The sequence below is a fragment of the Plecotus auritus genome, assembly GCF_963455305.1.
Source record: "Plecotus auritus genome assembly, chromosome: 2".
Taxonomy (NCBI): domain Eukaryota; kingdom Metazoa; phylum Chordata; class Mammalia; order Chiroptera; family Vespertilionidae; genus Plecotus; species Plecotus auritus.
This window is the reverse complement of record NC_137771.1, coordinates 9778456-9805302: the sequence shown is the minus strand read 5'-3', so window position 1 is coordinate 9805302 and position 26847 is coordinate 9778456. Positions and strand designations below refer to the sequence as shown.

At 56.0% G+C, this 26847-nt stretch overlaps 1 protein-coding gene across 4 annotated transcripts in view; it reads right to left on the bottom strand.

The window, feature by feature from the left end:
- Positions 1-19820, bottom strand: part of CROCC (ciliary rootlet coiled-coil, rootletin) — a 34704-nt gene extending 14884 nt beyond the window's left edge. The window contains exons 1-19 of one of the 4 annotated variants that reach the window (XM_080656269.1): positions 19708-19820; positions 19034-19175; positions 17710-17864; positions 13038-13223; positions 12853-12936; positions 12718-12779; positions 12466-12631; positions 11800-11906; positions 8473-8709; positions 7989-8085; positions 7028-7111; positions 6415-6648; positions 5622-5821; positions 4345-4527; positions 3349-3493; positions 2555-2701; positions 1937-2167; positions 806-999; positions 415-542 (exon numbers count right to left, since the gene is read on the bottom strand). In XM_080656269.1, the coding sequence (XP_080512395.1) occupies positions 415-542; positions 806-999; positions 1937-2167; positions 2555-2701; positions 3349-3493; positions 4345-4527; positions 5622-5821; positions 6415-6648; positions 7028-7111; positions 7989-8085; positions 8473-8709; positions 11800-11906; positions 12466-12631; positions 12718-12779; positions 12853-12936; positions 13038-13223; positions 17710-17864; positions 19034-19175; positions 19708-19767 (2842 nt within the window). In that variant the 5' untranslated portion in view covers positions 19768-19820. The remainder of the gene's footprint in view (positions 1-414; positions 543-805; positions 1000-1936; positions 2168-2554; positions 2702-3348; positions 3494-4344; positions 4528-5621; positions 5822-6414; positions 6649-7027; positions 7112-7988; positions 8086-8472; positions 8710-11799; positions 11907-12465; positions 12632-12717; positions 12780-12852; positions 12937-13037; positions 13224-17709; positions 17865-19033; positions 19176-19707) is intronic. The other 3 variants (XM_080656270.1, XM_080656271.1, XM_080656272.1) reach the window with 3 other exon arrangements.
- Positions 19821-26847: the final 7027 nt, after the last annotated feature.

Genomic DNA, 26847 nt, shown 5'->3' with positions numbered 1-26847 from the left:
TGGGGCAAGTGGAGAGAAGCAGGGCTGGGCCTGTAGGGCTGAGAGTCATTCAGAAAAGCAGTGATGGCTCCACAGAGAACTCAGAACTCTCTCAGCGCCCCGATGACAATAAGCAGCAGGCACCATTGGCTGAGCCAGGCACTGTGACAGGCCTCAAATGCTTGCCTCACCCCTTCCTGGCAACAGCCTCAGAACTGGCAATATCACCTCTAACTGTCAGATGAGGAACCTGTGGCCCTGGGGGGAAGGGGCTTGCTCGAGAAAGCTCAGATCTAAGTGGCAGCGGCAGGATTGGAACCCAGGTCAGCCAGACTCCAAAGCCAGTGCTCCCAACTTCTGTGAGACCCCAGACCTTGACAGGTTAGTCTGGGCTGGAGCCAGGTATTCCTCACCCACCCCCTGGGCCCCCCATACCAGTCAGGGCCTCCTTGGCCAGAAGCAGGGCCTGCCCATCAGCTTCCAGCTGCTCCCGACGGGCCTCGAGCTGGGCCAGCTGCCGCTGCACCTCAAACAGGCTGCTCTCCAGGGCTTCCTTCTCCAAGCTGCAGCACACAATCCCTCAGGCCTCAGGACTCAGCCTCCCGGAAACTGTGGATCCTAGGGCGTGGCCAGCCATGGGCCAGGTGCCAGCCCACCTGCCCAGCCGGTCCCACACTCCCTGGGGAAGCTTGAGCCATAGCTAGGACGCATTGGCAAGCCCTGCTCCTCAGTAACTGTCTGCGGGCCAATGCCAGGGTGTGGCTGGAGGCCCCAGGCAGACCCCCCCACCCTCCCGGAGTGGGCTGAGCAGAGCCCAAAGCCTTACCGCAGGCGTGTGGCTTCTTCCAATAGGGTTCGGCCTTCACGCTCAGCTGCCGCCAGCTGCACAGCCAGACCAGCCCGCTCCTTGGCCAGCGCCTCCTTCTCCCGCGTCGCCCGCTCCAGTGCCTCTACCTGCCGTTGTGTCTCCCGCCGTGCCTGCTCCAGCTCATGCTCCCGCCCGCTCAGCTGCCGGGAGAGCTGGCGCCCACCCAGGCACTGTGAGCACAGCCCTCCAGAATCTCCCAGCCTGCCCATCAGGCAGGACCCCAACCCTGGGCCTGACCCAGCCCTGGCCCAACAGGCAGGAGAGCAGGGTTCAAGCCCAGTCTCCACCCTGATGTGCTGTGTGTCCTTGGACAAATCACAGACTTCTCTGAACCTGCAATACACACACACACGAGGGTCCTCACTCAGTTCGGGTCATAACAGAACCTTTCCACAGCCTTGACCTTCCAGAGAAGCTGAGTGTATAAAACAGCCCCAAGGAGCGCTGCTTTGCAGGCCTCAGAATGGGACATGGAGCCCCGCTCCCTGCAGCTGTGGCCCATACCCCAGAGGCCCCTCCCAGGAGCCAGGCCACCATACAAAGGTCACTGGATCCCTAAAACCCTAAGGTCCCTTCGTCCCTTCCGGCTATGTTGTCCCAACAAGTCTCACATCCCAGTTCTAAAATTCTCTACCTATTATCACATTGGGAATTGTTACTGAGTGACTCAGCTGCCAAGTGCTTCCATAGGTGTCCTCTTCAGAACAACCCTTTGTGATAAGAACAATTAAGCCCTAGCCGGTTTGGCTCAGTGGACAGAGCATCAGCCTGCGGACTGAAGGGTCCCAGGTTCGATTCTGGTCAAGGGCACATGCCCAGGTTGTGGGCTCGTCCCCTGGGGACGTGCAGGAGGCAGCCAATCAATGATTCTCTCTCATCATTGATGTGTCTGTCTCTCTCTTCCTCTCCGAAATCAATAAAAATATATTTTTTTAAAAGAATTATTAGCCCCGTGTTACAGATGGGGTGACTGAAGCATGGGGAGGTTGAGTAGTTTGCCCAAGGGCCCAGTTAGCAGAGGTGGGGCTGAACCTAAAACCATATTCAGGCTCCTGAGCCTGCGAGTTCCCCATCCTCCATATCACCCACCTGGGCCAGCTGCTCCTGAAGCCGACAGCGCTCCTGGCGCAACGTGGGGACCTGGTGCTCCAGGGCCTCCCGGGCCTGCTCTGCCACCCGCAAGGAGCCCTCCAGGCCCTGTCGATCCACCTCCTGCTCCAGCCGCAGCTGTTCCAGCCGCTCCTGCTCCTCCCTCGCCAGGGTGGCCTCCTGCTCCACTCGCCGCTGCTGGCCCAGCAGGGCTGCCTTTTCCTCCTCCAGCTGTGTGGCCAGTGGGGGTGGAAGTGAGTCAGCAGATCAGCCCAGACCCTCCACCTGGGGAAAGGGGTCCCACCCAGGACCAAGGGCCACCCGCCCACCTATCACAGACAGCCCAGGGAGGCTCCCTCGGGGGAAGGGGCAGTGAACACTGGGGAGAGGGAAGAAGGGAGAAGGGCCCACAGAACTTCCCTCTCAGACCGTGAAAGAGAGGACAGACAGACAGACAAAGTCAGAGACAGAAGGACAGAGACAGAAAGGCAGGGAGCGAGACAGAGAGGTATGGGGACAGAGGATGTGGGCCAAGGCTGGGCCTGAGAAGCCTAGTGGGGTCTCTGAGTGGGGGGCACAGGTGGGCAAGGCAGGTGGACACGCTGGCACACGGCATACCTGGGCGACGAGGTGGTTCAGACCCAGCTTGTCCTGTGCGAGGCTCTCGTTGAGGGCGCTCAGCTTGGACAAGGAGTCCCGCAGAGAGGCCTCCTCTGCCCTCAGCTTGGTCATTGAGAGCTCGAGGTCCATGCGGCCAGCCTCAGCCTGCAGTGTCCAGAACGGGGCAGCCAGAGACAATCAGATGGGGAGAGATGGCAAGAGAGGGACAGAGACGGGAGCGATGGGAAAAGATGTGCAGAGACATGGAGAGATGGGGAGAGGCAAGAGGGTGGGGAGAAACAAGAGACACAGAGACGGGGCAGAGGGACAAGGGAGACACAAGATGAGAAAATCACTGCAGAAGGCCTGCTGTCTAGGAAGCTCCTTAAAAGCAGCTGCACACCGCAGAGCAGGGCAGAGGGTTCCCCAGAGTGGGGTCTCGGGGTGGCACTGCTCAGGGCCCTAGACTACAGGGAGTGGGACAGGCACTCGCTAAGGACTGTGCCCCAATTTTCACAGACCCTAGGCCCATGTTCAGAGATGGGCCTGGATAACCTGAATTACAGGCACTGCCCAGGAGCATCTGGAAAAGCAGGGATACAGCCACTAATAGAGATGAGTTCACGTATGTCTGAGGTCAGAGGTAGTATGTGGTCTGGGTCAAAGGTTAGCCTGAGTCCAAAAGGAAGGGTTCTGTCTGTGATCAGGGTCAGAGGTCAGCCTGAAGTAGGGGTCAGTCTGTGGCCAGAGTGAGAAGGTCTGGGGCCTAGGGCAGAGGTAGGTTTGTGGTTGTGGGACAAACAGGGACACACCTTGGTCAGCGCCTCGGCCACCTCGGCCTTCTCAGCCTGCAACATGTCCCGCTGCAGCGTGGCACAGCTCAGCGCCTCCCTCACCTCCACCAGCTCCTTCGCCAGCCCTGAGCGCTTCACTTCCAGCTGCTCTAGTTGTCTAATGCTGTGGGACAGAAGGCAGGGGGAGCCCCATGTCACTTCCCTGCCCTGCGTCTCCCGCAGCCAGGCAATCTGGAACAGGCTGGGGGTCAGGACTGAGGCAGGAGCCCTGGTGGCAAGAGCCTTACCAAAACGACAGCCAGGGTCACCGCCTTTTGGCTCTGTGACTCTGGGCCTCAGTTTTCACATCTGCAAAATGGGCCTCACAAAGTTGGTATAGGGATACATGACTTACTTACGGATACATGAAATATGTAAGATAGTGCCTGATATAGCTCTACAAGGGCCTTTAGAAACAAGAATAATGTACTGGATATCATTATGACTTATGTCTCAGAGAAGTAAACAGTGCAGTGGTTAAGAGGTTAACTCTTTAGAGTGATGGGCAGAATGCTTGGGTTCAAATCCCAGCTCTTTTACTAACTAGCTGTGACCTTAAGGAAATTATATGATTTCTCTGTGCCTCAGTTTCACCATCCATAAAATGGGGCTAATAATAGCTCCTATATCATAGAGTTATCCTGAGGGTTAAATAAGATGATCTAATTGCTTAAAATGATATTAGTACTAATATTACTGTAACTTTAATTTTAAAAAATGTTAATATTACTACTATTATTTTAATTATTATTACCATCCACACTCTTCCTCCCTCCAGTTCTCAGATCCCAGGGAGTGACTACGCCTCCCTGAGCCTGTTTACCGAAACAGGACTGATCAGAAGACCCTACATCGGAGGACTTCTCAAGGCGGGAGGAGGCCAGGACGCAGCAGGTGCTCTCTAACCCCAGGGACACTGTCAGGAGCCCCAAAGCCCATTCAAGTGGCCTTGGTAGGAGGCCAGAAGCCACGCACCTCCGCTCGAGCTCCCTGCGTGCCCGCGCACTATCCTGCACGGTGTCCTCCTTCTCTTCCTCCAGCTGGTCCCGCTGGCGCCGCAGCTCCTCCTGTGTCACCTGTAGTTTTTCCCGCTCCTGCCGCAGCTCCTCAGCCTGCTGCTGGGCCGCCTGCAGGCTATGGGACAGGCTGTCCTTCTCCCTGCAGGACCAGGCGTAGAGGAGCTGAAGGGGATGTTGGGGCTGCTCCCATCGGGGCAAACAGCCGTGCTGCTGTCCGACATGTGAGCCACATCCTCCGTCCTCTAAGGCACGTGCCTCCAGGAAGCCTTCCCTGACCTTGCCCACGGCCAGCTCATTTCATCTACATCTCCCTGAAGCTGACTTATCCTAGCAGAGGGAACCTGGCTTTCCTTCACCCCCAAACTGCCCACTTGGGGGCTCAGTGGAACAGACGGAGGCAGTGGCACTATCTCCACCAGGATGAAGAGGTTAGGCTCCTGGGATATGTGGGCAATTGTGCTGCCAGCTTGCTAGTCCATATGACCAGTAAATGCCTCTATAACCCCCCCAGCCCCCGTCCATCAATTCTGGGACGCCCAATGGAGCTGGGTCTGTCCAGATCTCAGAGCTTCCTGCTGCACAGGCCAGCAGCACATGGTAGCCAGAGCAGGACATGGAGAGGCAGCAACTGGGAACTCTGACAGTCTGCAGCGTGTTGCCATTCTCCCAACGCCGGCAGTCAAGCAATGGGGAGGGCGTCTCCTTCTGAGCCAGCTGGGTTTCCAGCGCAGGCTGAGGGCTGATGGTGGTCATATCTTTCACTGTCCCACCTCATTGCTTGAAGTAGCAACCCTTAAGCATACGAGACATGAAAGCTGGCAGTAGGTGGGAAAACATACAACATGATAGTAAGTAAAAATAGCAGAATGCAAAGTGAGGTGTTCATTGTGCACACGATATAAAAGCCTTCTCCTTCCAAGGCATGGGAAGCATTGGTTTTGCTATCAGTTCCAATTCCTATCCCGGCCACATCCTGTGAGCTTAGACAAGCCTCTCAAGCTTTGGCAGGAAGACTAATGGCAGATAATACCATACACATAAAATGCCTGGCAACAAGCCTGGCACACAGTAGGTGTACAGGAAACGTTTGCTACCTCACTGCCAGAAAACATATACACATGGCTAGTTATGACCATATTGGTGCAAATCTGCACGCTTACAGGTTTGGGCTGGTGTTGGGCCCAGACACTGATTATTATTCTCCGAGGCCCCCACTTCCGACCTCCCAGGCACCTGTTCAGGAGATCGATGGCACTGCGCAGACGCTGGGCCTCGCGCTGGGCATCCTCCTGGGCCTGGGTGGCCCCATCGGTCTTGTCCCGCAGACGCTGCAGCTGTTCCTCGAGGGCACGGCGCTCACCCTCGCTGTCACTAAGCTGCTTTCGCAGTGTGCCCAGGAGGTCCTGGCTGGCCTCGTAGCGCCCACGCATGTCCTGTGGCATGGGAACCGCTGAGTCGGGGGAGCCACTGAGCCCTCAGAGCCCCCGCTTCTGTGCTAGTTCCAGGGATGTACAGCAGCTTACTCTGTGGCCTACGCCTGAGGCAGGAGAGTGGCTAGGTCTCCACTCCCTATGCTGAGCCCTCCACCTGGACTCTGAGCCTCCATCTCCCTGAGGTCCCCAGCAAACCCAACCTCAGCCCCCAGGATGCCAAACCACTACGCACATTCCCTCTCCAGGGCGCCTGCCCTTTGCATCCTGGTTCAGACTTTACCCCCAGGCTCCTCTCATCCTGGGCAGCGCCTCCTCCCAGGCCTTTTCCCAGGTCCTAGCTCTGTCCTGTTAGGGAACCTCATCTGCTTTTTTATACCAGGCTCCTCCCTCCACAGGCTCCGCCCCCAGCTGCCCAAGCCCCGCCCACTCAGGGCTCAGATTCTACCCCTGAGCTCTCAGCCACCGCCGTGAATCCTGACTCCTTTCTCAGGGCTCTGACTCCACCCTGGGATGCTCACGCTCCGCCCCCAGAACACTGGCTCCGCCCCTGCGCTGCCCTAACCTCTCCCCCAGGACGCTAGGGCCCTTCCTACCTGGACCTGTAGCTGGCGTTTGTGCAGGGCAGAGTGGATAAGGGCGAGCACAGAGGAGTCCGAACAGGCTGGGGATGGGCCTCGGCGCGGGGAGCGACCGCGGCCAGGCGAGGAGCGCCGCGACGGGGATGGGGTCCGGGGGCCCGAGAGCCCCCGCAGACTGCCGTCTGACGCATCAGCGGTGTGCTCCGAGCCACTTAGCTGCACACCGCTCTCCATGTCTGACAGAACGGCCTGAGGGGTGGGGTAGGGAGGCAGAAGGAGCGGGGCCACAGGGAGGTTAGTTGGGCAAAGACGCCCAGTAGGGGCAGAGGGGTCACAGGGGTCATGTGACTAGCTTCATCCCAAAATCTGCAGCACAGCCTAAGCTCCCTTTCAACAGTCTTCCTGATTCAACTTCCACTAGCTCACAGCCCTCAGCCCGCCAGGTAAGGCCTCCCATGACATCACTCAGCTTTTCTCACAGATGGGCCCAAACCTCTTGCAGGCAGGGCCCCCAGGTTCCCCAACCACTTGCAGTTCTGGTCAAGGCCACCAGAAGAGGTGGCGGCCTGGCCTTGCCCTGCCCAGGGCTCCCACCCTCTGGCCTCTTGGGCTCCCTCCCACCTCACACCTGTGCCAGGTCCCTCAAGGTCTGCTGCAGCCCCTCTCCCTCCTCTGTGTCCAGGGCGGGCTGCTCCTGGAGCTGCAGGGATTCCTGGAGTGGTGGTGAAGAGACGCAGAGAGGGTGGTCAGGGTCTGTGCCCTAATCCGAAACCTACTCATTTCCCTCCCTGGGCCCCCACCCATCAGGTAGCCTCGAAGGCCATGACCATGGTCTGGCCGCTCGGTAACCTCACAGCAGCCCTAAGTGCCCTGAACAGACTAGGCCCAGAGAAGTGCAGTGTCCCACCTCAGGTCACACAGCCTACTGGGGAAGAGCTGGACCTAGAACCAGACCTGGCCCCACACAGAAGGGTGACCAACCCAGGCAGCACCCTTGAGGGGTGTCCCTCGGGTGGGGAGGCAGCTGAGTTCCAAGAGAAAGAGCCCTGGACTAGCAGATTACAGGCATGAGCTCAAGTCCGGACTCCCCAGTCTGAGTCTGGAAAAGTATTTCCCCTGGGGCCTTGGGTTTCTCATCTGTATAATGGAGATCCTGCTATAGGGCTGCTGAGAGGATAAAATGGGATAAAAGAGGTAAGTGTGCTCACACTAAGCCTAGCACACACTAGATCCCTGGTCAGCAAACTGCGGCTCGCAAGCCACATGTGGCTCTTTGGCCCCTTGAGTGTGGCTCTTCCACAAAATACCACGGCCTGGGCGAGTCTATTTTGAAGAAGTGGTGTTAGAAGAAGTTTAAATTTAAAAAATTTGGCTCTCAAAAGGAATTTCAATCGTTGTACTGTTGATATTTGGCTCTGTTAACTAATGAGTTTGCCGACCACTGGACTAGATGCTCAATTAATGAGGGGTGATATACTCTGAGTGGGATGCGCCAGGGTGGCCCAACAGCCCGGCCCTCAGCCTGTGTCCATGGGTCTGGTCAGTGCCCCATCCCCCCCTGCCACACCTCGAAGGCAGCTGCATCTTACCAGGGCCTCAAGCTTCTCAGTGAGGGCCTTGTTGACCCGATCCTTCTCCAGGTTCTGGTTCTGAAGGCGCTCCACTGTCAGGGCCAGCTCTGTCACTCTGGAGGTGGGGGAGCAACAGAGGTGAATGGGAGACCCACCCCAGCTTGTCCTTAAACCCTCCAGCTCTGTGTCCTGCACGCTTCCCCAAACCAGAGGCAGGGACCTGAGGATTCACTTCCCTAGTTGTATGACCTTGAGCAAGTCACTTCTGTCTGTAAATGAGATGAGGTTGCCACCCACTTTGTCTCCTGGGGAAGCACTCTGGGGCGTGTCTAGGTTGCAGGAGCTGGGAGCAAATTTGGTATCAGAGGTTGAACTGCTTGTGATATGCCCTGGCCAAGAGCCCTCTGGACCTCAGTTTCCCACTCTGCCAACGGGGTGTCTAGGAAGACTGGCTGAGCTCAAGCCCGTCCCCTGCCTCATGTGGTACCTACCAGGCACCCACCTGGCATTGAAGTCGGCCTTGTCCAGGTTGCTTTGCATCTGCAGCTGGGCCAGGCCCTCCTCCTGCAACACCTTGTCCCGCAGCTGCTCCTCCAGCTGGGCCTGCAGCAGTGCCTGCTTCTCCAGGGCTGCCTCGGCCCGGCTCTCGGCCAGCTGCAGGCCCACACTCAGCCCCAGGCCCGCTTCCTGGATGGCTCGTGAGGTCCGGGCCAGCTCCCCTCCCAGCTGCAGCAGATCTCTAGTGGAGAGAACACAGAGCAGGGATGGAATGGGGGTGGGCTCCCAAGCGTCAATTAAAACTACACTGGGATTCCATTTGTCACGATTAGAATGGGGGGAAAGTCACATAATGCACGGCGTGGGTGAGGCTATGGGAAAATAGACCCTCCCCCACACTGCTGGGAGGGCAACCACAGCTGAGGGCAGTTAGAAAGAGCTCTGGAAACGACTAACTGATCGGCTCTTTGACCCACCAACTCCACTTCTAAGAATTTATCCTACAGAGATGCCCCAACACATGGAAAATGGCCTGTGTATAAAGTGATCCCCTGCAGCATACTCAGGCAAAAAATGCTGGTGGCAACCTAAATGGCCATCAAAAGGGACTGCTCTTAAACACATCATGACACATCCATTCTGTGGGGTATCTGCAGCCGAGAAAAACGAATGGGGAGGCTCTTCAGAGCCTGAAATGGAACCACTCCCACTTAGAACTCAGTTATAACTGTGCGGTGACGAGAGCATCTTCAAGCCCTGGCTGGTATCCTGGTTGAGTGGAGTGTCTCCCCAGTGCACCAAGATTTCGGATTCAATCCCCCGTCAGGGCACATACAAGAATCAACCAATGAATGCATAAATGGGTGGAACAGCAAATCGATGTCTCTCTCTCTAAAATAAATTTAAAAAAAAACATCTTCAAGAACTGCAAAGATGAGCCGAAACCGGTTTGGCTCAGTGGATAGAGCGTCGGCCTGCGGACTGAAGGGTCCCAGGTTCGATTCCGGTCAAGGGCACGTACCTTGGTTGCGGACACATCCCCAGTAGGAGGTGTGCAGGAGGCAGCTGATCAATGTTTCTCTCTCATCGATGTTTCTAATTCTCTATCCCTCTCCCTTCCTCTCTGTAAAGAATCAATAAAATATATTAAAAAAAAAAAAAAAGAACCGCAAAGATGAAATGCTACCAAGAATATATAAAAGGGTATGTGTGTGTGTGAGAGAGAGAGAGATCTGCTGTATTTGCTTGTATAAAATAAGCCTGGAAGGTCATTTAGGAAAGTGATGGGGCATATTGCTTGCCTCCAGGAGGGAGGGGAGAGGAGTGTCTCAGGCCGGGGGGGGAAGGGGTCTTTTCACCATACACCCTTTTGAAATTGGAATTTGTGAATATATGAATTATTCAAAAGTAAAATATTGGTTGAAGCGTCATCCCATACACCAAAAGTTAGCAGGTTCGATTCCCAGTTAGGGCACATGCCCAGGTTGCGGGTTCAATCCCCGATTAGGGTATGTGAAGGAGGCACCCCAATTTCTCTCCCTCTCTCCCTCTCTCCCTTCCTCTCTCTAAAATAAAATTTTTAAAAAGTAAAATAGTAAAATTTTAAACGCTAATTAAAAACAGATCATATTTAAATACATCAAATATGTTAAATCCTCTCCTTTCTTGAATGAACTGTACACTAGGTATCTAACACAAGGCGAGGAGGTGCCTCATTAAGGAAGAATCCCAACTGAGACATGAAGGAGTGACGGGAGATGATCACAATCTTGCAACCCTGATGAATGTCTGGGCCTTGGCACTGAGCATCTGAGGCTGCCGGTGCACACAGACACCCAGGCATTCGGGGCCTCCTGATGAAAGAGCACACAGCACTTATGAAGACGTCTTGTAAAAAAAAAACCCAAAGAAACAAACAAAAAAAACCCCTGAACCTGAATCTGATTCCAGTCTTAAATCCAACATCCATTTTACAAGAACTACAGGGTACAAAGGTGTTAAGTGACACCACGGAATCCAGACTGTGGGAAACTTCGGACAACTGTCCCAGTTTCCTGAACAAATAAAAGAGATTAAAGGACAAATCAGCCCATCACATTTTGTGAACATCTACGGGTCCTGATTCCAATAGTGTAAGGACGAAAAGTGAAACAAACCATCTGTGACATTGATGAGTCCACTGGGAATCTGGACACATTGAATATTTGATATTTTAACAAAAGATCATTAAATAAATTTTTAATGTAAAAAGAAACAAATTGGTCTCCCTGTCTCTGGGCTCTCCCCGCAGCCTCACCTGCTCAGCCAAGCAGGACCAAGCCCCCTGCGGGAACATGCCTTTGAGGTTCTCCTTTCCAACCAGCCCTCTGTTCACCTGCCTCTCTCTCCAACCCCCCAGTGCCATTTCTCCCACCTCCAAGCCTTTGCTCAGGCTGTACACTCTGCCTGGAGGGCCCCAGCTCTGCCAGTTAAAATCCCACCCATCCCTGAGGTCAGTGCAAATTCCACCTCCTCTATGAAGCGTCTTTCTGACCCTCCCATCCTTGTGAGAACTGAGGACATTCTCTCTGTTCCACTTTCATGTCACTGACCACTCACTTCCTTGGTCTAGAATTTGGGGGGGGGGGTCCTATTTCTTTTTATCACTAGAGGTGGTAAGGTCCTTGGTAGTAGAAGCTGAATATTCTAGTGGATTAAAAGCAGTTGTCAATCCTGACTCAGCCACTGTGTGACCTTGGAAAGGTCATTCTATCTCTCTGAGCCTCAATGTCCTCATCTGTAAAATGGGAACTATTACTATTCCTACTTCACAGAGATGCTGTGGAAATGAGATGAAATGAAATGTACAAAGAGCCTAGGTCAGAGGAAATACCTAGTAAATGTTGACTAACACGATCATGATGAGTTCATTATTATAGTTGCTTCTGCATCTCCAAGGGCCTGCCCCACAGTAGGTGTGCTGGGTTGGACTGAAGTTCAACTGAGTTGAGCTGAATTCAACTTAAAAAGTGGGTGCCCGCCCAAGCTGGTTTGGCTCAGTGGATAGAGCATCAGCCTGCGGACTGAAGAGTCCCAGGCTCGATTCCGGTTAAAGGCACATGCCCAGGTTGTGGGCTCGATCCCCAGTGGGGGGCATGCAGAAAGTAGCCGATCAATGATTCTCTCTCATCACTGATGTTTCTATCTCTCTCTCCCTCTCCCTTTCTCTCTGAAATCAATAAAAATATTTTTTAAAAAGAAAAGAAAAATTATGTTTAAAGAAAAGAGTGGGTGCCCCCCAGCTGCTGCTGCAGTATCTCCCCACATCACCCCTCCACCAGTCGCGCCTCACCTCTCAGTAGACATCTTCACGTCGTTGACCAGCCGCCGGACCCCCACAACCTGCCTCCAGAGGAGGAGCAGGCGGCTGTGCTCGTTGCTGAAGTAGGCGTTGAAGGACTGGAGGGAAGACAGGTTGAGTGAGGGCTGCGGGGAGGGCCACCCGCTTCTGCCCCAGCACTGACCATCCTGGGAGGCACTGTTGCCCAGGGAGGGGGGTCTTCCTGTGGGTCAGGTCTGGGCCTGCACACAGGGGTGTGTCGAAACTGTCAGCCTCTCACTCCCAAGCCTCCCTCTGGCACTGGAAAATGGATTTCAATGGCTCTACAGTCCCAAGAGGCAGTGAGAAAGGGCAGAAAGTGCTGGCACTGAGGTTTGCACCCCAGCCACATGGCTGGGCAGGTTACATAACCTCTCTTTAAAATGAGGACGATAGCACCTACCATGCCCAGCTATTCTGAGAAATAGGGAAGAAATGAACACACAGCACATGGAATGTGCAACAGGCCAACTCTGATTATGACAACTGTTTACCTCTCCTAATGGGCTCACGTGGCTAGCAGGGCCCTCCCACTCCTTCTCCCGAAGCCGGAGTCCTCTCCACTATACAAAGACCCTTCCCCTTGGGTCAGGCTGCACCCACCAGGCCCCACTGGCCTCCCAGAACCCCGGTGCCCACCTCCTCCTCACGCCTCCACGCCACCTCCCGCTGCTCCAGCTCCTTGCGACTGCGTGTCCAGTCACTGGTCACCTTGCGTATGTCCTCTCTCAGAGCCTGATTGGCTGAGCTTGCCTGGTCCAGCTGCTCTCGGAGCATAGCGTTCACCTGGGCCAGGCTGCTGCTCCTGGGTGGGACAAAGAGGGACCAATGGGCTCATGGCTGGAGAGGACCGCCCTGCCAGCCATCTCCTCTTCCTGCTGGGTGCCCCACCTCTGCTGCTCCTCCTCCAGGCGGATGAGGGCGCTCTCCAGGTCTCTGCTGTGCTCTGTGTCCTGGGTGGGAGAAGTGGGCATCAGGTTGGGCACGAGGAGGAAAGGGCCTGCCCTGCCCTGCCCTGGCACCCACCCTCAGCCGCTGCTGCTCCAGCTCTGTGGATCTCTCCAACAGCTGCTGCTCCAGCTCTGAGCCCTTCTTCTTGTACTGGATAATCTGGGGATGGGTGGTGAGCAATGGTTAGCCCTGGGGGGGTGGGGGCAGGGCAAAGTGAGCAAGCACATGGGTAGGCAGGAGCAGGAGTGGGCGGCCCTGACCTTGGCCTGCAGCCGTTGCACAAGCTGGGCTTGCCGCTGCTGGCCCTCCTGGTAGGCCTGCAGCTTTCGCCGGTAGGAGGCCTGCTCCTCCTGCAGCTGCCTCCGCAGCTCCACGCTCTGCCGTACCAGCCCCCTGGGCTCCTGCGTCTCCAGCTCCCCAGACTCCAGCCGCACAGCCTGCTCCAGCTGCAGGGAAGGGCCCTGGGTGAGAGTCCTCGGTCTCCAGGGAAGGCAGACACAGGCCTCTGCAGGGAGCACCAGGCTGGGCCCAGACCCACAATGCCTTGCAGGCACATTTGGGCAAGCCCGGATGCAATGCACATAGGACGGCCTAATGCAGCCATGCATAGACACACAGATGGGGCATGCACGGACACACAGACATGTGCATGTAACACACAAAGAAGACGCACCTGGGGGTAAACCTTAGAGGCCCTGGGTGCACTGTGAGCCTCTCTTCCAGAGCAATAACCCCATTGTGGTTGATGATTATTAGATCCACGCCCATGTCTTCCCACCCCAAACCCAAGGGAGCTCAGGAAAGCCTGTTGTTCCCACTGTATCTTAGGCCTACAGCAGTGTTAGTGGCATGTTCATTAGGATCATGAATTAATGGCATAAGCACATTGAATACATTCAAACAGAGGCATCAATGCATGCATCCTGAGCTTAGAGACATGCACACACACAAGGCACACAGGCGGTGTCAAACTGCCCAGGGTGACACAGATGAACTCCTTGGCCTGCCCCCACTCCCTACACACGCAGCACTCAGATTTGTAAGAGGTACACACGAATGTTCTATACCGCGTGGCTTATGGATGCCTGAGCCCCGGCCCAGCCTCAGGCTCCCACCTCTCCCTGACCTTATGGGAAGCCTCTGCTGCCAGCGCCCTTCCTTTACCCCCAGGTGGCTTGCAGCCGCTCCTCATCAGGCCCTGTGGCACAGGAAGACGCCTGCCTGCTCCAACAGCCTTGGAACCCTCTATCCTCCTTAGGCACCCGTGGGTCCCAGGGGCCCCTCAGACTCCACCTGTGGGGGAAGCCACTGAGGATGAGTGGGACTAACAGAGTGACAGTGCCCAGGGAGAGCCAGCAGGAAGACAGCCCAGCCCAGTGGACTCTGGCACCAGCCCACCCTCACCATCTACAGCCTGGGCAGGGCTTTCACACATCCACCCATGCCCAGTCCCAGCGACACCAACGGCCAAGACAGCTGCTCTCCCCGCCACTAAAAACGGGGCCAGGCCAGGTTAGTGGCAGGTGCAGGTTCCCTCCAGCTGTTCCCTGCACTGATCCAGTACGCCCAGGAGATGCTGAAGGAGCCACTGAGAAAGCTGCAAACAACTTCATCTCTGCCTCCCCCCTCCTCCCTCCCCCCAAGGACAGCACTGGGGCAGGGTGACTGTGGCCACTGGAGCCACCCACAGGGAGGGGCTGGTGGGGGCTTCCATTCAAGTTGGGGGAACAGCTCGGTCTGAAGGTGTGGGAGGAGGTGGTATGCAGGTCTCTGCCTGAAGGCTGGGCTGCAGGCCTGTGACCAGTGTCTGCACGCAGTCCACCTCAGTCAGGGGCCCGGCAGTGTCCACATCGGAGCGTGCCAGCAGTGGCACTGAAACGCTGTGTGTTGTGCATCGATGCAGGTGTATCTCACGGGGGTGAGTGGGGAGTATTTTGTCATTGGTCTCCACCTGGGACCCTGAGCGTCTCCGTGTCTAGGCCTTCGGGGGACCTGAGAGAGGTGGTGTCTGTGGTCGCAGGTCTACATTGTGGTGCAGGTGGATACGTCTGTGTGTACCCGTGTGTTCACATGTTTGTAGGTCTGTGAGCACAGCTCTAAGTGGCGTGTGTCTGGGCTCTGAGTGTCTGTGATGTGTGTGTCGGTGACTCTGTTGTGCTTACCTTTGGCTGTGTGTGTGCACAACATGGGAGACAATGTGCTGTGTTGTGCGCAGGATGGATACATCATGGTGCTGTGACTGTGCACCTGGGTGAGACATTCCACACCGGGTAGGATTGGGTGGTGTCTGGCTGTGGGTACAGATTCTTCTGTGGTGTGTTTTGTGCATTTGTGCATGTCTGTGTGGGTTTGACTGTGGCCTGTGCTGTGTGTGTTTTACACAAGTGTTTGGACCGGGGGTATGTGCTTCTGTGATTTAGAGGGGTTCAGGTAGTCCTCAGGTACTCCACTTGCTTCCCCAGTGCGCAGAGCTAGGCCCGGATCACTCCCAACCATACCTCACCCCTTTCCACAAACTTCACCCCTCACAAAACAGCCTTTCAATTTTACTCGTAATTCAAAAGGAAAGAAGGGTGTCTGTCACCAAGCCAGGGATGAAAGAAGTTTACAGTCTCCCCTAGCAACCACTGCCCTAGTACCGTATTATTATTATTCGAGTCACTCTGTCCAGGTTGCCATGGACACAGGGAGCCCAGGGGGCCCATCCTGTAGAATCCAGGGGGCGTGGCCATTCCCTCCTTCCCATCCCAGCTGCCTCACCCAACACCTGCTCCTCAGGGACAGGAAGAATGGGGTGGGGGGTGGAGGGGCTCCACAGGGAGCGTAAGGGCCTCCTTCTGAACTTGGAGGTGGCTGCTGGGAGCCCTTTGCCTGTTTCCCTACATGCAATCAACAGGACACAAATCTCTACCTCACCTCCACTCTCTTTTCCCGGGGACGCTGTGGGGTTTAAAAAGTCAGAAAACCTCGCTGACTGCCCGCCAACCTAGCCCACATGCAACAGTTGTGGCCACAGGGGCAAGCCTGCCACCTGCAGCATGGGGACAAGGGGGCAGCAGGGACAGACAGTGCCACAGGCCCTCAGAGCCCAGACCAGGGGCCTCATCCCAGCTCCACCACTGACCCTGGGCCTCTCACACTCATTTCTGGGTCTGTTTCCCCACCTGCAGTAGGTGATCGCCAGCTCTGAGGTTCTCTGTGGACCCACGCCGCCCCAGGAAAGGCCTGGAGGTCATGCTCATGCGACCCCTGCCTCCAGGTGGGGCACTGACACCATCTCCCCGAGGACAGTCAAGCACCAGGTTCATTCCACAAGTTACTCGGGGTCTCCCTGGCCACATGATGGAATTTTCTAGGCTTAACACAGACCCCCTACTCCCGTGCCGAGGCCCCAGCCCCAGCAGCTGTGTCCTAGTAGAAAAAGGAACCTGTCGCCTGCCCCCTCTTCTTCCCTTCTCCTGCCAGCCAGGGGGGGCAGTGCTGGCTTCGTTGTCAGTCAGAAGCTGGCATTGAAGAGGCAGCCCCCCATGAGCCTGGCAGTGTGCCAAGGGCCAAAAGATGAGAGGCCTAAACTGGGAGGGGGTTGGCTCAGGACCCCATCATCACTAACCAAGTGGAACTCGAGCCAGTTGGCCCTCCACACCCCCTGCAAACCTGGGGAAAACTGGCTCTGAGCTCTCCCCAGTGCTGGGGGCCTGCTCCCTGCAAGTCCCAACAAGTCAGGGGCTTGTCCGGGTGGGCAGACACCAGGACACAGGCACAGCCTACAACCACACTCAGAACTGCTTACCCCTTTCCCCACAGGGGTATGCAAGCCCCGGCATGAGCAGGCTGGCGCAAGGTCCTGGTACCACACAGGGGACCCTGAGCAGCTTCAGTCTCCCATCTGCAGCATCAGAACGTCATGTCTGAGGTCCTTCCAGTTTCCCAGGGGCCAGCTGCCCCCTGGAACTCCCAGCCCAACTGTCTCTTCCACACCCAAGAAACAAAGCTGTAATGCAGAGCCTCTATTACCTCCTCTGTTAACTGAGCATCGCCATGGTCCCAACCTTGGTGCATTACATGTAAAGCACCCAGCACCTGTCTGGCAGGTAGGCATTCGATAAATGGTGGCTGCTACTATGACTGTTATTAATACGCATGCATTTTTCATCTACACACATTCTCCTTCCCTCACGCAACTCTTCCACTACTTTCAGCCACTACCACCTCCCCAGGGTCACCTCCTAGGAGTCTGGAGGTCCAAAGAAGACAGTGTACAGAGAACAATCTGCACCTCTGGCCCTGGCCACACCGACCTCCTGGCTGAGGCCCTGGGACCCCCCGCAAACCTGAGGCACAGTTCCCAGGGGAAGTAAACCCATCTGGACTTGGAGGCAGGCCTGGCTTCTCCTCCCATGGCTGGGCCTCACCCCTACGGGGAGTGGTGGCAGGTCTGTGGCTGCCTGTGCCTACCCCAGTCTTGATGCAGAGCCCAGCCACTGTTGGGTGAACCCCAAAACCCATCCCCACTACAGAAAACAGACTCCGAGCCTGGCTGGCATGGCTCAGTGGTTGAGCGTCAACCAATGAACCAGGAGGTCAAGGTTCGATTCCCAGTCAGGGCACATGCCTGGGTTGCGGGCTCAATCCCCAGTGTGGGGCATGCAAGAGGGAGCCGATCAAAGATTCTCTCTCATCATCAATGTTTCTATCTCTCTCTCCCTCTTCCTTCCTCTCTGAAATCAATTTTAGAAAAAGAAAAGAAAACGGACTCCAAGAGCAGAGTGATTTGCTCAAGGCCATTCAAGTTGACTGAGCCACAGTTCAAACCCAGGCTGGCCTGAGTCCAGGCCCACCTTTTTGCCTAGTGTGCAGGCCTGCCCTGGACATCGCCCTGACCTCACAGCAAGGGAGCAGCTGACTCAGCTCTCAGCCCCAGGCAGCACCCACCCTCTCGCTGACCGCGTTGTACTTGATGGCCAGCTCATCACGCTCGGCACGGCTCTGGGCCAGCAGGTCCTCCACACGGGACAACTCCTGCTGCAGCAACTGGTTCTCCTCCTGCAGCGACAGCATTGATGCCATCTCTGTGGCCGACAGCAAGGCTGGAGAGGGACAGCAGGCATGTGGTTAGCTTCCAGCTGGGTCCAGGAGGACATCTTCCCCCTCCAGGTGCCCTACCCATCAGTGGAGGCAGGAAGATGGGCCAGGACCCAGGAGGAGTCTGGGTAGGAGTGGATATAGCACCAGGTCACACAAACAGAGAACAGGAAGGTGGGCAAAGTGACAGGCCTCGGGCTAGACTTAGAGTGGACACAAGTACAGCTGAAGTGTGGCCCCAGAAGGCCCAGGAGGTGCAGGAAGGAGGCTCATTAGGAGTTAGGAGACTAGGCCCCAAGTTCTAGCTCCTTCCTTCTGCAGCTACTACTCTTGTCTGGACCTCAGTTTTTCAGATCTGTAAAATGGGTGGAGTAGTAACAGACTCAGGAGAGCAGGTAACTTCTGAGACCAGGGCTCAAGAGAGTGTAGGTCAGGTTGTAAGGAAGAGAAGGAGGAAGTAGAGGAAAAAAGGAGAGGCCAGAGGGAAAAGAAACCCTATCCTGTGGGCTCCCTTCCACCTGATGGAACTGGACAGATGCCATCGGCCTCTCGGCTCTTCCACCCGGAAGGGGGGAGGGCTTTCTAAGTCCCTGTCTGTGGCTCCCAGGGGCCCCGAGGAGGCTGAGGTTAGACAAGGACCATGGCAGGAACACCAGAAACACCCCAAGGAGAGCTGCAACCCTCCTGCTGGGACTAAGTGTGCCCCTCCTAGACGCTCAAACTGTGTATTTGGTGTGAGTTCCACACCCACCAGAAGGAACAGGGGCCCATCAGCCTTTCTGGAGGGGGGAAGAAGGGAGAGGGACAGTACCACCCCTTGGATTTCTGCAAAGCCCTGAGCTAAGCTGAATTACACCCCCCCACCACCCCTTCCCCGCTTATAATCTTGGGTTCAGCCAGCTCACACCTTCCCTAGTAGAGAATATGGCGTTTGGGGTTTAAGTCTTTGCAGCAAGGAGGGAATGCTCAGCCCTGCCTTCTAGCAGCAATACGTGGGGGAACACATCGGGGCAAATTACACCTCTAAGCCTCCACTTCCTCATCTGTAAAACGGGTGTACCTGCCCCCCATTGGGAGACATGGAAGCTGCAATCATTGTTGTTATGACTATTGAGCAGGGCTGTGAGAAGAGGTAGGATGTGGGCAGTGGCTGTGCAGGGGTGGCAGGAGGTACCTGGGCTCTCCGGCTTGGAGAAGTTTCGGGTGACAATTTCCCTGAGGAGAGCAGGCAGGTGGGCGGGCTGACAGTCCTGGGCCGGGTCCTGCACACTCAGGCTGGTCTCCTGACCCGGCCCCAGGACGCTGCTCTCCAGTGTCTGCGGGGAAAGAGGGGGTCTGAGGGAAACCTGGGACCCTGGGCTCTGTGGCCTGAGTGGGAAGGAGCCAAGTCCTGTCGCCCAAGATGTGGGTGCCCAGGAGACCGTCAGGAAATCCCCCAAATGGATAGAAGCCTGGGAGTTAGAATCACAAAAACCGCCCCATGAAGGACACGCTTGTGTGCCTCGTGCCAGGAAAGGAGGCGCCTCCAGGGCCAGAGAACCAAACCCCACCGCTGGCTCCAACCCAGATAGGTGAGGATCCCACTGTGCGTGCCAGCAGAAGCCACCCTAACCCTAAAATCTGGGAGGGACCCCCATCCTCCGCAGGGCACTGGGATAAGGGAGCCACAGCAGCTGAGCCCTGCACACCCCTCTACCCTGAGGCCAGTCAGGCTGGGAGCTGCAAACTGGAGCCCCTGTGCACCTCACCACCACACCTCTCCCACCACTGGACCCCCAAGATGCATCCACTCCTCACCCGCTCCTTCCAGAGCAACTGGATGGGGTGAGCACAGCCCTCAGGACCCACCTGGATAACGGTCTCCAGTGCCAGCTGGGCCTCCAATGACCCCCCCAGCCCCAAGCTCATGGGGGGAGGCTGCGGGCACCCCTCTCCAGGCCCTGCTGCCAGGCCCCAGACAAGCTCAGTCCACACAGACCACCCCACAGCCAGACTGCAGTGCTGAGCACTGGGCAGCTTAGGCGCTAATCCGTGCCCCCATGTGACCACGGGTGGGAGGGGCTGAGGGAGAGGGAGGGGAGGGGAAAGCAGAGGAGGGGGGAGAAGGGAGGCAGAAGGGAACAGAAGGAAGACTTAGATATAGAGGGGGAGGGGAATAGAGAGGGGAAGAGGTGGGAGAGAAAGGAAAGGGAAAGAATGGAGGGGGGAAGGGTAGCGAAGGGAGGGGAAGGACCATGAGGAAAGGACTCTCAACACACACACACACACACACACACACACACACACACACACACACATACACACACACACTCCCCAAATGCTGGGTCCTAGAGCCCTCCAAGCTCAGGGAATGGAGTCAGCATCCAGGAGACAGAAAAGGCCCGAGTTTTCCAGTTTTTTAAGAATGTACAGGGGTGAGCAAACCTAGGTTCAGGTCTGAGTACAAAAAGCACAGAGTTGCCCTGGCTGGGTGCCTCAGTTAGCCTGGTGCCATCCTGTACACCAAACGGTGGTGGGTTTGATTCCTGGTCACGGCACATACCCAGGTTGCCAGTTCAGTCTCCGGTCAGGGTGCATGCAAGAGGCAACCGATAGGATGTTTCTTTCTCACATGAATCAATCTCTCTCTCTCTCTCTCTCTCTCTCTCTCTCTCAAATCAATAAAAACATTTTTAAAAAATCCCCCATGAGGAATTGTGTATCTCCTTGCTTGCCCACCAGCTAGAAGGAAATACTGTTGAGGTCCCAAGGCCAGAGCCACAAGCTGGAAGGGATCTGGGTCACCATGTAGAAAGCCACCTGCCAAATACCCAACAGGGCTTTTCATGAGCAAGAAATAAGTTTCTGTTGTGTTGAGCCTTAGAGATTTCTGGGTTTTACTATCAGCTAGTAATATCTTTTTTAAAAAATATATTTTAATTGCTTTCAGAGAGGAAGCGGGGAGAGGGAGAGAGAAAGAGAAACATCAATGATGAGAAAGAATCATTGATTGGCTGCCTCCTGCAGGCCCCACACCGGGGATGGAGCCCACATGTGCCCTGATTGGGAATCAAACCATGACCTCTTGGTTCATAAAGGGGCCTGGCTGGGCTCAGCTGGTAATATCTTAATCACTACACACTGTTAAATAGTGGATAAGTGTCAGCTATGGTCTGTTATCATTACTGTCATTAGTATTACTGTCTTCCCAGTACCCAAACCAGAACCTTGTGCCTGGTACACAGTAGACCCTCAACCATTTCTTTGCAGGTCTAGAGGCAGGAGCTAGCCACGAAATCCCTCCAGGAGGACTCGCGAGTTTCAAGCATACCAGTAGCTCTTGCCCACTTATCCCTTTTTCATTCTCCAGCTGCTGGCTAGAAATTATAACAAAAACACCGAACCAACCATGAGCCAGGCCCTGTGCCCCAAACTCTGCATCTGTACTGTATCTGTTCTAACATTCTTGGCAGCCCTGTGATGTGACACTGTTCTACCCACTTTACACCTGACAACACGAAGGCTCAGTGAGGGAAGTTAAGTAACTTGCTCTAAGTCACCCACCCACGAAGGGCTAAAGCCACCAGACAAGGTAAGACCCAGATATGCCGGGAGCGGGGGAGGGGGAGAGATCAACCAGGGGACTTGTATGCATGCATATAAGCATAACCAATGGACACAGACAACAGGGGGGTGAGGGCATGCGCGGGGAGGTGGAGGGCAATGGAGGGATAAGGACACATATGTAATACCTTAATCAATAAAGAAAATAAATTTAAAAAGAAAAAAGCTTAACGGGGCGAGGGGGGGGGGCGGGGGGCCTGGGGGAGGTAGACCCAGGTATGCCTGGTTCCAAAGTTTTAAACAAAAGCCAACCATGGCCCTCGCCGGCTTGGCTCGGTGGATAGAGCATCGCCCTGCGGACTGAGGGGTCCCAGGTTCGATTCTGGCCGGGGGCACATGCCTGGGTTGCGGGCTTGATCCCCAGTGGGGGGGCGTGCAGGAGGCAGCCGATCCATGATTCTCTCTCATCGTTGATGTTTCTATCTCTCCTCCCTTCCTCTCTGAAATCAATAAAGAAATATATTTAAAAAAAAAAAAAAAAAGCCAACCATGGCTACCATGTGTGGTGCTTACTGTGTGCCAGGCACCACCCTAGGTCTCTGGTGTGTATTAAAAAAGCCATCAAGCCATCTCGCCCTAGCTGGTTTGGCTCAGTAGATAGTGTCAGCCTGCAGACCGAAGAGTCCTGGGTTCAATTCCAGTCAAGGGCATGTACCTGGGTTGCAGGCTCCTCCCCGGCCTGGGCCCTGGTTAGGCTCATGCAGGAGGCACCCAATCGATGTGTTCCTCTCACATAGATATTTCTGTCTCCCCCGCTCTCTAAAAACCCATGGAAAAATATCCTCGGGTGAGGATTAAAAAACAACAACATCCCACCTCTTGCTGGGACTGCTAAGATGGCTCCTCAGAGGTCTCCCTGCCTGATCTCTCGTCCCCTACCTCAGTCTATTCCTACACAATCAAGATCGACTCCCTCTTCTATTCAACCCCTACCCTACAGGCTCCCCATCCAACTGCCTCCTAACACATTCCAAAGAAAATTCAAAGTCCTGCCACAGCCAACAAGGCCTGCCCCATCTGGCCCAGGCCCTCCTCTCCCATATCATCTCCTTCCCTCTCCCGCTGCTTGTCCTACCTACTCCAGCCCTGCTGGCCTTCTTGATGCTCAAACACACCAGTCTCCTACCTCAGGGCCTTTGCACTGCCATGTTCACTGCCTGGAATGCTCTTCTCCCTGCCTTTCATGGCTGACTCCTGCTTGTCAACCAAATCTTGGCTCAAACATGTCACCTCTGCCTGGCTGGTGTGGCTCAATGGTTGAGTATCCACCTATGAACCAGGAGGTCACTGTTCCGTGTGCCCTGACCAGGCTGCAAGCTCAATCCCCAGTAGGGGACATGCAGGAGGCAGCCTATCCATGATTCTCTCTCACTGATGTTTCTATCTCTTACTCTCTCTAAAATCAATAAAAATATATTTTTTAAAGAAACCATACCCATGGGCTTTAGCAAGATCATACCGGGCAAGTCTTGGCCATAGGTGATGTTGCCCCCAGCCTGGGATCTGGCAGGGACCTACAGTGAACACATATCTAACACCTGCTGCATCCCAGGAGTTCAGGGCAAAAACCAGGCAGTGCCCCCTCCTCCCCCAAGGAATCCTGGGTGGGAGGGGTGCCTAGTCTCCAGGAGGGGTGCCCATCCCCAGGGCTTGAGAGAGACCGGAGAGGAGGAGCTGTCAGAGAAACCCCCAAGATCTAGGGGTTCTGACTCCCGAAGTCTTTCCTGAACCCGGCTCCTGACTGAGGAGCCCAGTCTACCTTTAACCTTCGGTCTGCTCCTGGTTTATTTATTAAGCAACTGCTGTGAGCTCCGCTAAGAAAAAGAGGAAATCTCAGATGAGAACCGACAGAAGGTACTCCCATGGGACCTCCCCGCGTGTCCCATTCGTCCAGACAAGTACCGGCTTCATGGGAGCTGGGGAGCCTGGCCACCACAGGGCCACCAGAACACTGAACTCGAGGGTTTGCATAAAAATCACGAGGGAGCCTGTTCAAAATGCCAACCACAGAGACGGGCACGGGGGCCGCAGGACCCATTTTGAGAAACCCAAGGAGTGGAGGGCCCAAATCCCTGCACAGGCTGTGTCGTCTTGGACAACTCAATTGACCGCTCTAGGCCTCAGTTTCCTCATCCCTAAAATGGAGCCACGTTCGACTGGTAGGACTGCACTGACGGTGAAATGACATCCCACACCGTGGCCGGCCCACAGGAAGCGCAGGAAGGGATCTGCTGTTTGTGGTGACCGTTGGGAAGGGTCTCCTACCGCAGCTCTGCCCCGTGGAGCGAGGAGAAGCCCGGAGCCGAGGGGCGCTCGCTGGGGGCCCGCAGGCCGCTGCGCCCGAGCAGGCCCTGCCTCCTCCCGCCCAGCCCGGCCCACGAGACCCGGGCAGGATCGGAACAGGACGCGGCAGGATGTCCGCAGGGCCCGCGGCGCGCGCTCGGGCCGCCGGGCTGGCGGCGGCGGGTGCAGCGAGTGCGCCCTGAGCGCCCCAGGCCCGGGACGCGGCTCCAGCCCGCCTGTGCGCGCGCCCGCCTTCCCGCCCTCCCGCCCTCCGCGCGCCGCAACCTCAGCCCTGCGGCCCCGCCCACGCGCCACCGCCTCCACTCGCGCAGCGCACCCCGCGTGCCCGCGACTCTTGGCCCGCGGGAGCGCGCGCAGGCCGATCCTACCTTCGCGCGCCGCCGCCACCGCTGAGTCCAAGCGGGTCCAGCCGGGCGGGGCCGGGGGGCGGAGCCTGCTCCCGACCCGCCCGCCTCCCCGCGTCCTGGAGTCTCCCGGACCAAGATCGCGCCTGGGGGTGGGGGTGGGGTGGGGGTGGGGTGGGGGCGGGGTGGGGGTGGGGGTGGGGGTGGGGGTGGGGGCGGGGTGGGGGCGGGGGCGCGGCCAGCTGGCCCCGGGGTCTGTCTAGAGAGAGTTTGCTTGGGACAGGCACTTGTTGAGGGCTCTTCATCGGTCGCATTTACTGCTTCCCACAACCCAGCAAACTGGGATTATTAGCTCTTTTGCATAAAAGGGAAACTGAAGATTAAGCAAGTGGAGCAGTGTCCCGCAGCTGCAAGGTGGCAAAGCAGAATCGGAACCCACAGCCAGCTGCCTAGTCCCACTGCGGCCTCGGCCTCGGCTCCTGCTTCTGGGCCTTAAAGGCCTTAAACTAAGCTCTGGCCTCAACCAATCACCCAAGCAGCCTGAGGGAGCATTTCCGCCCCCCCCTCCCCCCGCCCCTCGGAGCCCAGGGTAGCAATACTGAGGTTTCAATAATTTGACCTGCAGGGAGAACGTCTTTGCTTTCCTGATTGTCCAGCAACCTTGGATGAGGTCCTCTGCCCTCAGTTTGTTTATCTGTGAAATGGTGGAACCCCATCTGCTGCCCCTTCCTTCTCACAAACTCATGTGCCAACTGCAATGGGATAAAACCACGCGGAAACCTTGCTTTAGAGGACTGACCCGTGCTTTCGTTTCTATTTGTAACAATACATTCGGCACTACCTGCCCTTCCTCTGTCCTTGAAGGCAAATCATCCATTTCAAAGGTGTAGGCTGGTCTGCAGCTCCCCGGCTGAGGGAGGGCTGTGTTTTGGTTGAAAACGGAAGTTGAATTTTATGATTTTGTGTTTGGAAAACAGTAAATACCCAGAAAGAACAGCAGCAGACCTGTGGCTGATGGTTCTGTCTTTCCCATTGGGGGGCGACCAGGAGTTCACCTTTGTCAAAGAGGAGCCTGCTTTTTACATCTGAGAAACCTCGCTAGGGGCTGCCAATGTGCCCTTGGGGCTCTGTGACCTAGGGATGGCGCAGCAAGGCTGTGGCGTGGGCCAGGGCAGAGAGAACTATTCGTCAGGGAGATTTGGTTCAAACCCTGGGACTTGGAGAATGGAGGAGGGCGAGGTTAGGAGAAGGGCACAATTTCCCTGAGGTGTCTCTGTCTCAGCCTAGGGAGGGCTGACTGGCCTCTGCCTGTAAGCCCCACCAGCCCTCAGGTGCCCCAGCCTGGCCCAGGTCTGTGTCACCCTGTCTGGTTCCCCTGACCTGCTGCATCCCTACCCAGTCCACTTCTGATCCTGCCTGTCCCTGCAGGGCCCTCATTCCAGAGTGTTCCTCATCGCACCCGGAACCCATCCTTGCCCCTCCCTCCAGAAATACCTGCCTGATGCCTGGGCCTACGGGGCCCTCTATGTCAGGCCTCCCTTGGTGAATAGTCCCTGCACCTCACAGGCAGCCTATACTGGCTGGTACCACACTGTGCTGCTGCTTCCTCTTATATTTTCTCACTCTCTCCTCAGTCCCTTTGAATATTTCTGCAAAGCGGGACCTACACTACTGAAACTACATAGCCAGGCAAAGCGGGTTCTAGGATTATTTCCATTTTACAGGTGAGGAGACCGAGACTCAGAGAGGTGCAGTCACTTGCCCAGGGACACACAGCAGGAGTTTCAGGGGCTTCCAAGCCATATCTTTCCTATAATCACATGAGATTTTTGGAGGGCAGCAGACACAGCTCCTTTCTCATTGACCCTCCTACCTCCAGAGCCCAAGGAGGCTCCTGCTGGGAGGCGGGTACTTTTACCAGCCTCCTCCTCGGGAGGCCTCTGGCTCCCTTTTCAAATGAGGATGCTGGCGGCTGGCGCCCCTGTTGTGCTGACTCAGTGCTTCAGCTCAGCCTGCCTTATGGTCATTTGAATGCTCAGGGCCGCTGCCCACCAGTCACCCTAGCCCATAACCAGGTGGTGCCCAGTCCAGCGACCCCTGGACCAACTACCAGAAGGGAGGTGTGCTCACTGCAGAAGATTCTAAATCTGCAACTCAGGTAACTGGGAAACAAATGACAGAGTTACTCCCCAGGTTGCTAGGGCCAAGAGCCTGCCTTATCCGGGTGCTAAGCTGGGTTGGACTCTGCCCCCCATCAGCAAAACCACATTAACCGGGAGGCTTACAGTTCAGGTGTTCCGGTTAACTGGATTTGATGGATCTCTTTTTTTTTTTAGAGAGGTAGACAGCCTACCAGGGGTGGGCAAACTTTTTGACTCAAGGGCCACAATGGGTTCTTAAACTGGACCGGAGGGCCGGAACAAAAGCATGGATGGAGTGTTTGTGTGAACTAATATAAATTCAAAGTAAAGGAGCGGAGGGGAGAGCAAGAGAACCCTCCGCTCTTTCGGCTCCGCGGGCCAGATAGAACAGCCGAACGGGCCGGATCCGGCCCACGGGCCGTAGTTTGCCCACGGCTGCCCTAGACCCAAAGCCCTGATATGTCTCCAGAACCCAAGTGCTTATCTCTGATGGTCTGTACTGCTAATGAAGAAGGGATCCCCCAAGGTCTAAACTTCCTCACTCTCAGCTTCCAAGCGTTTAGAAAGATGGGAAGTGACAGGAAATAGACAAAGCT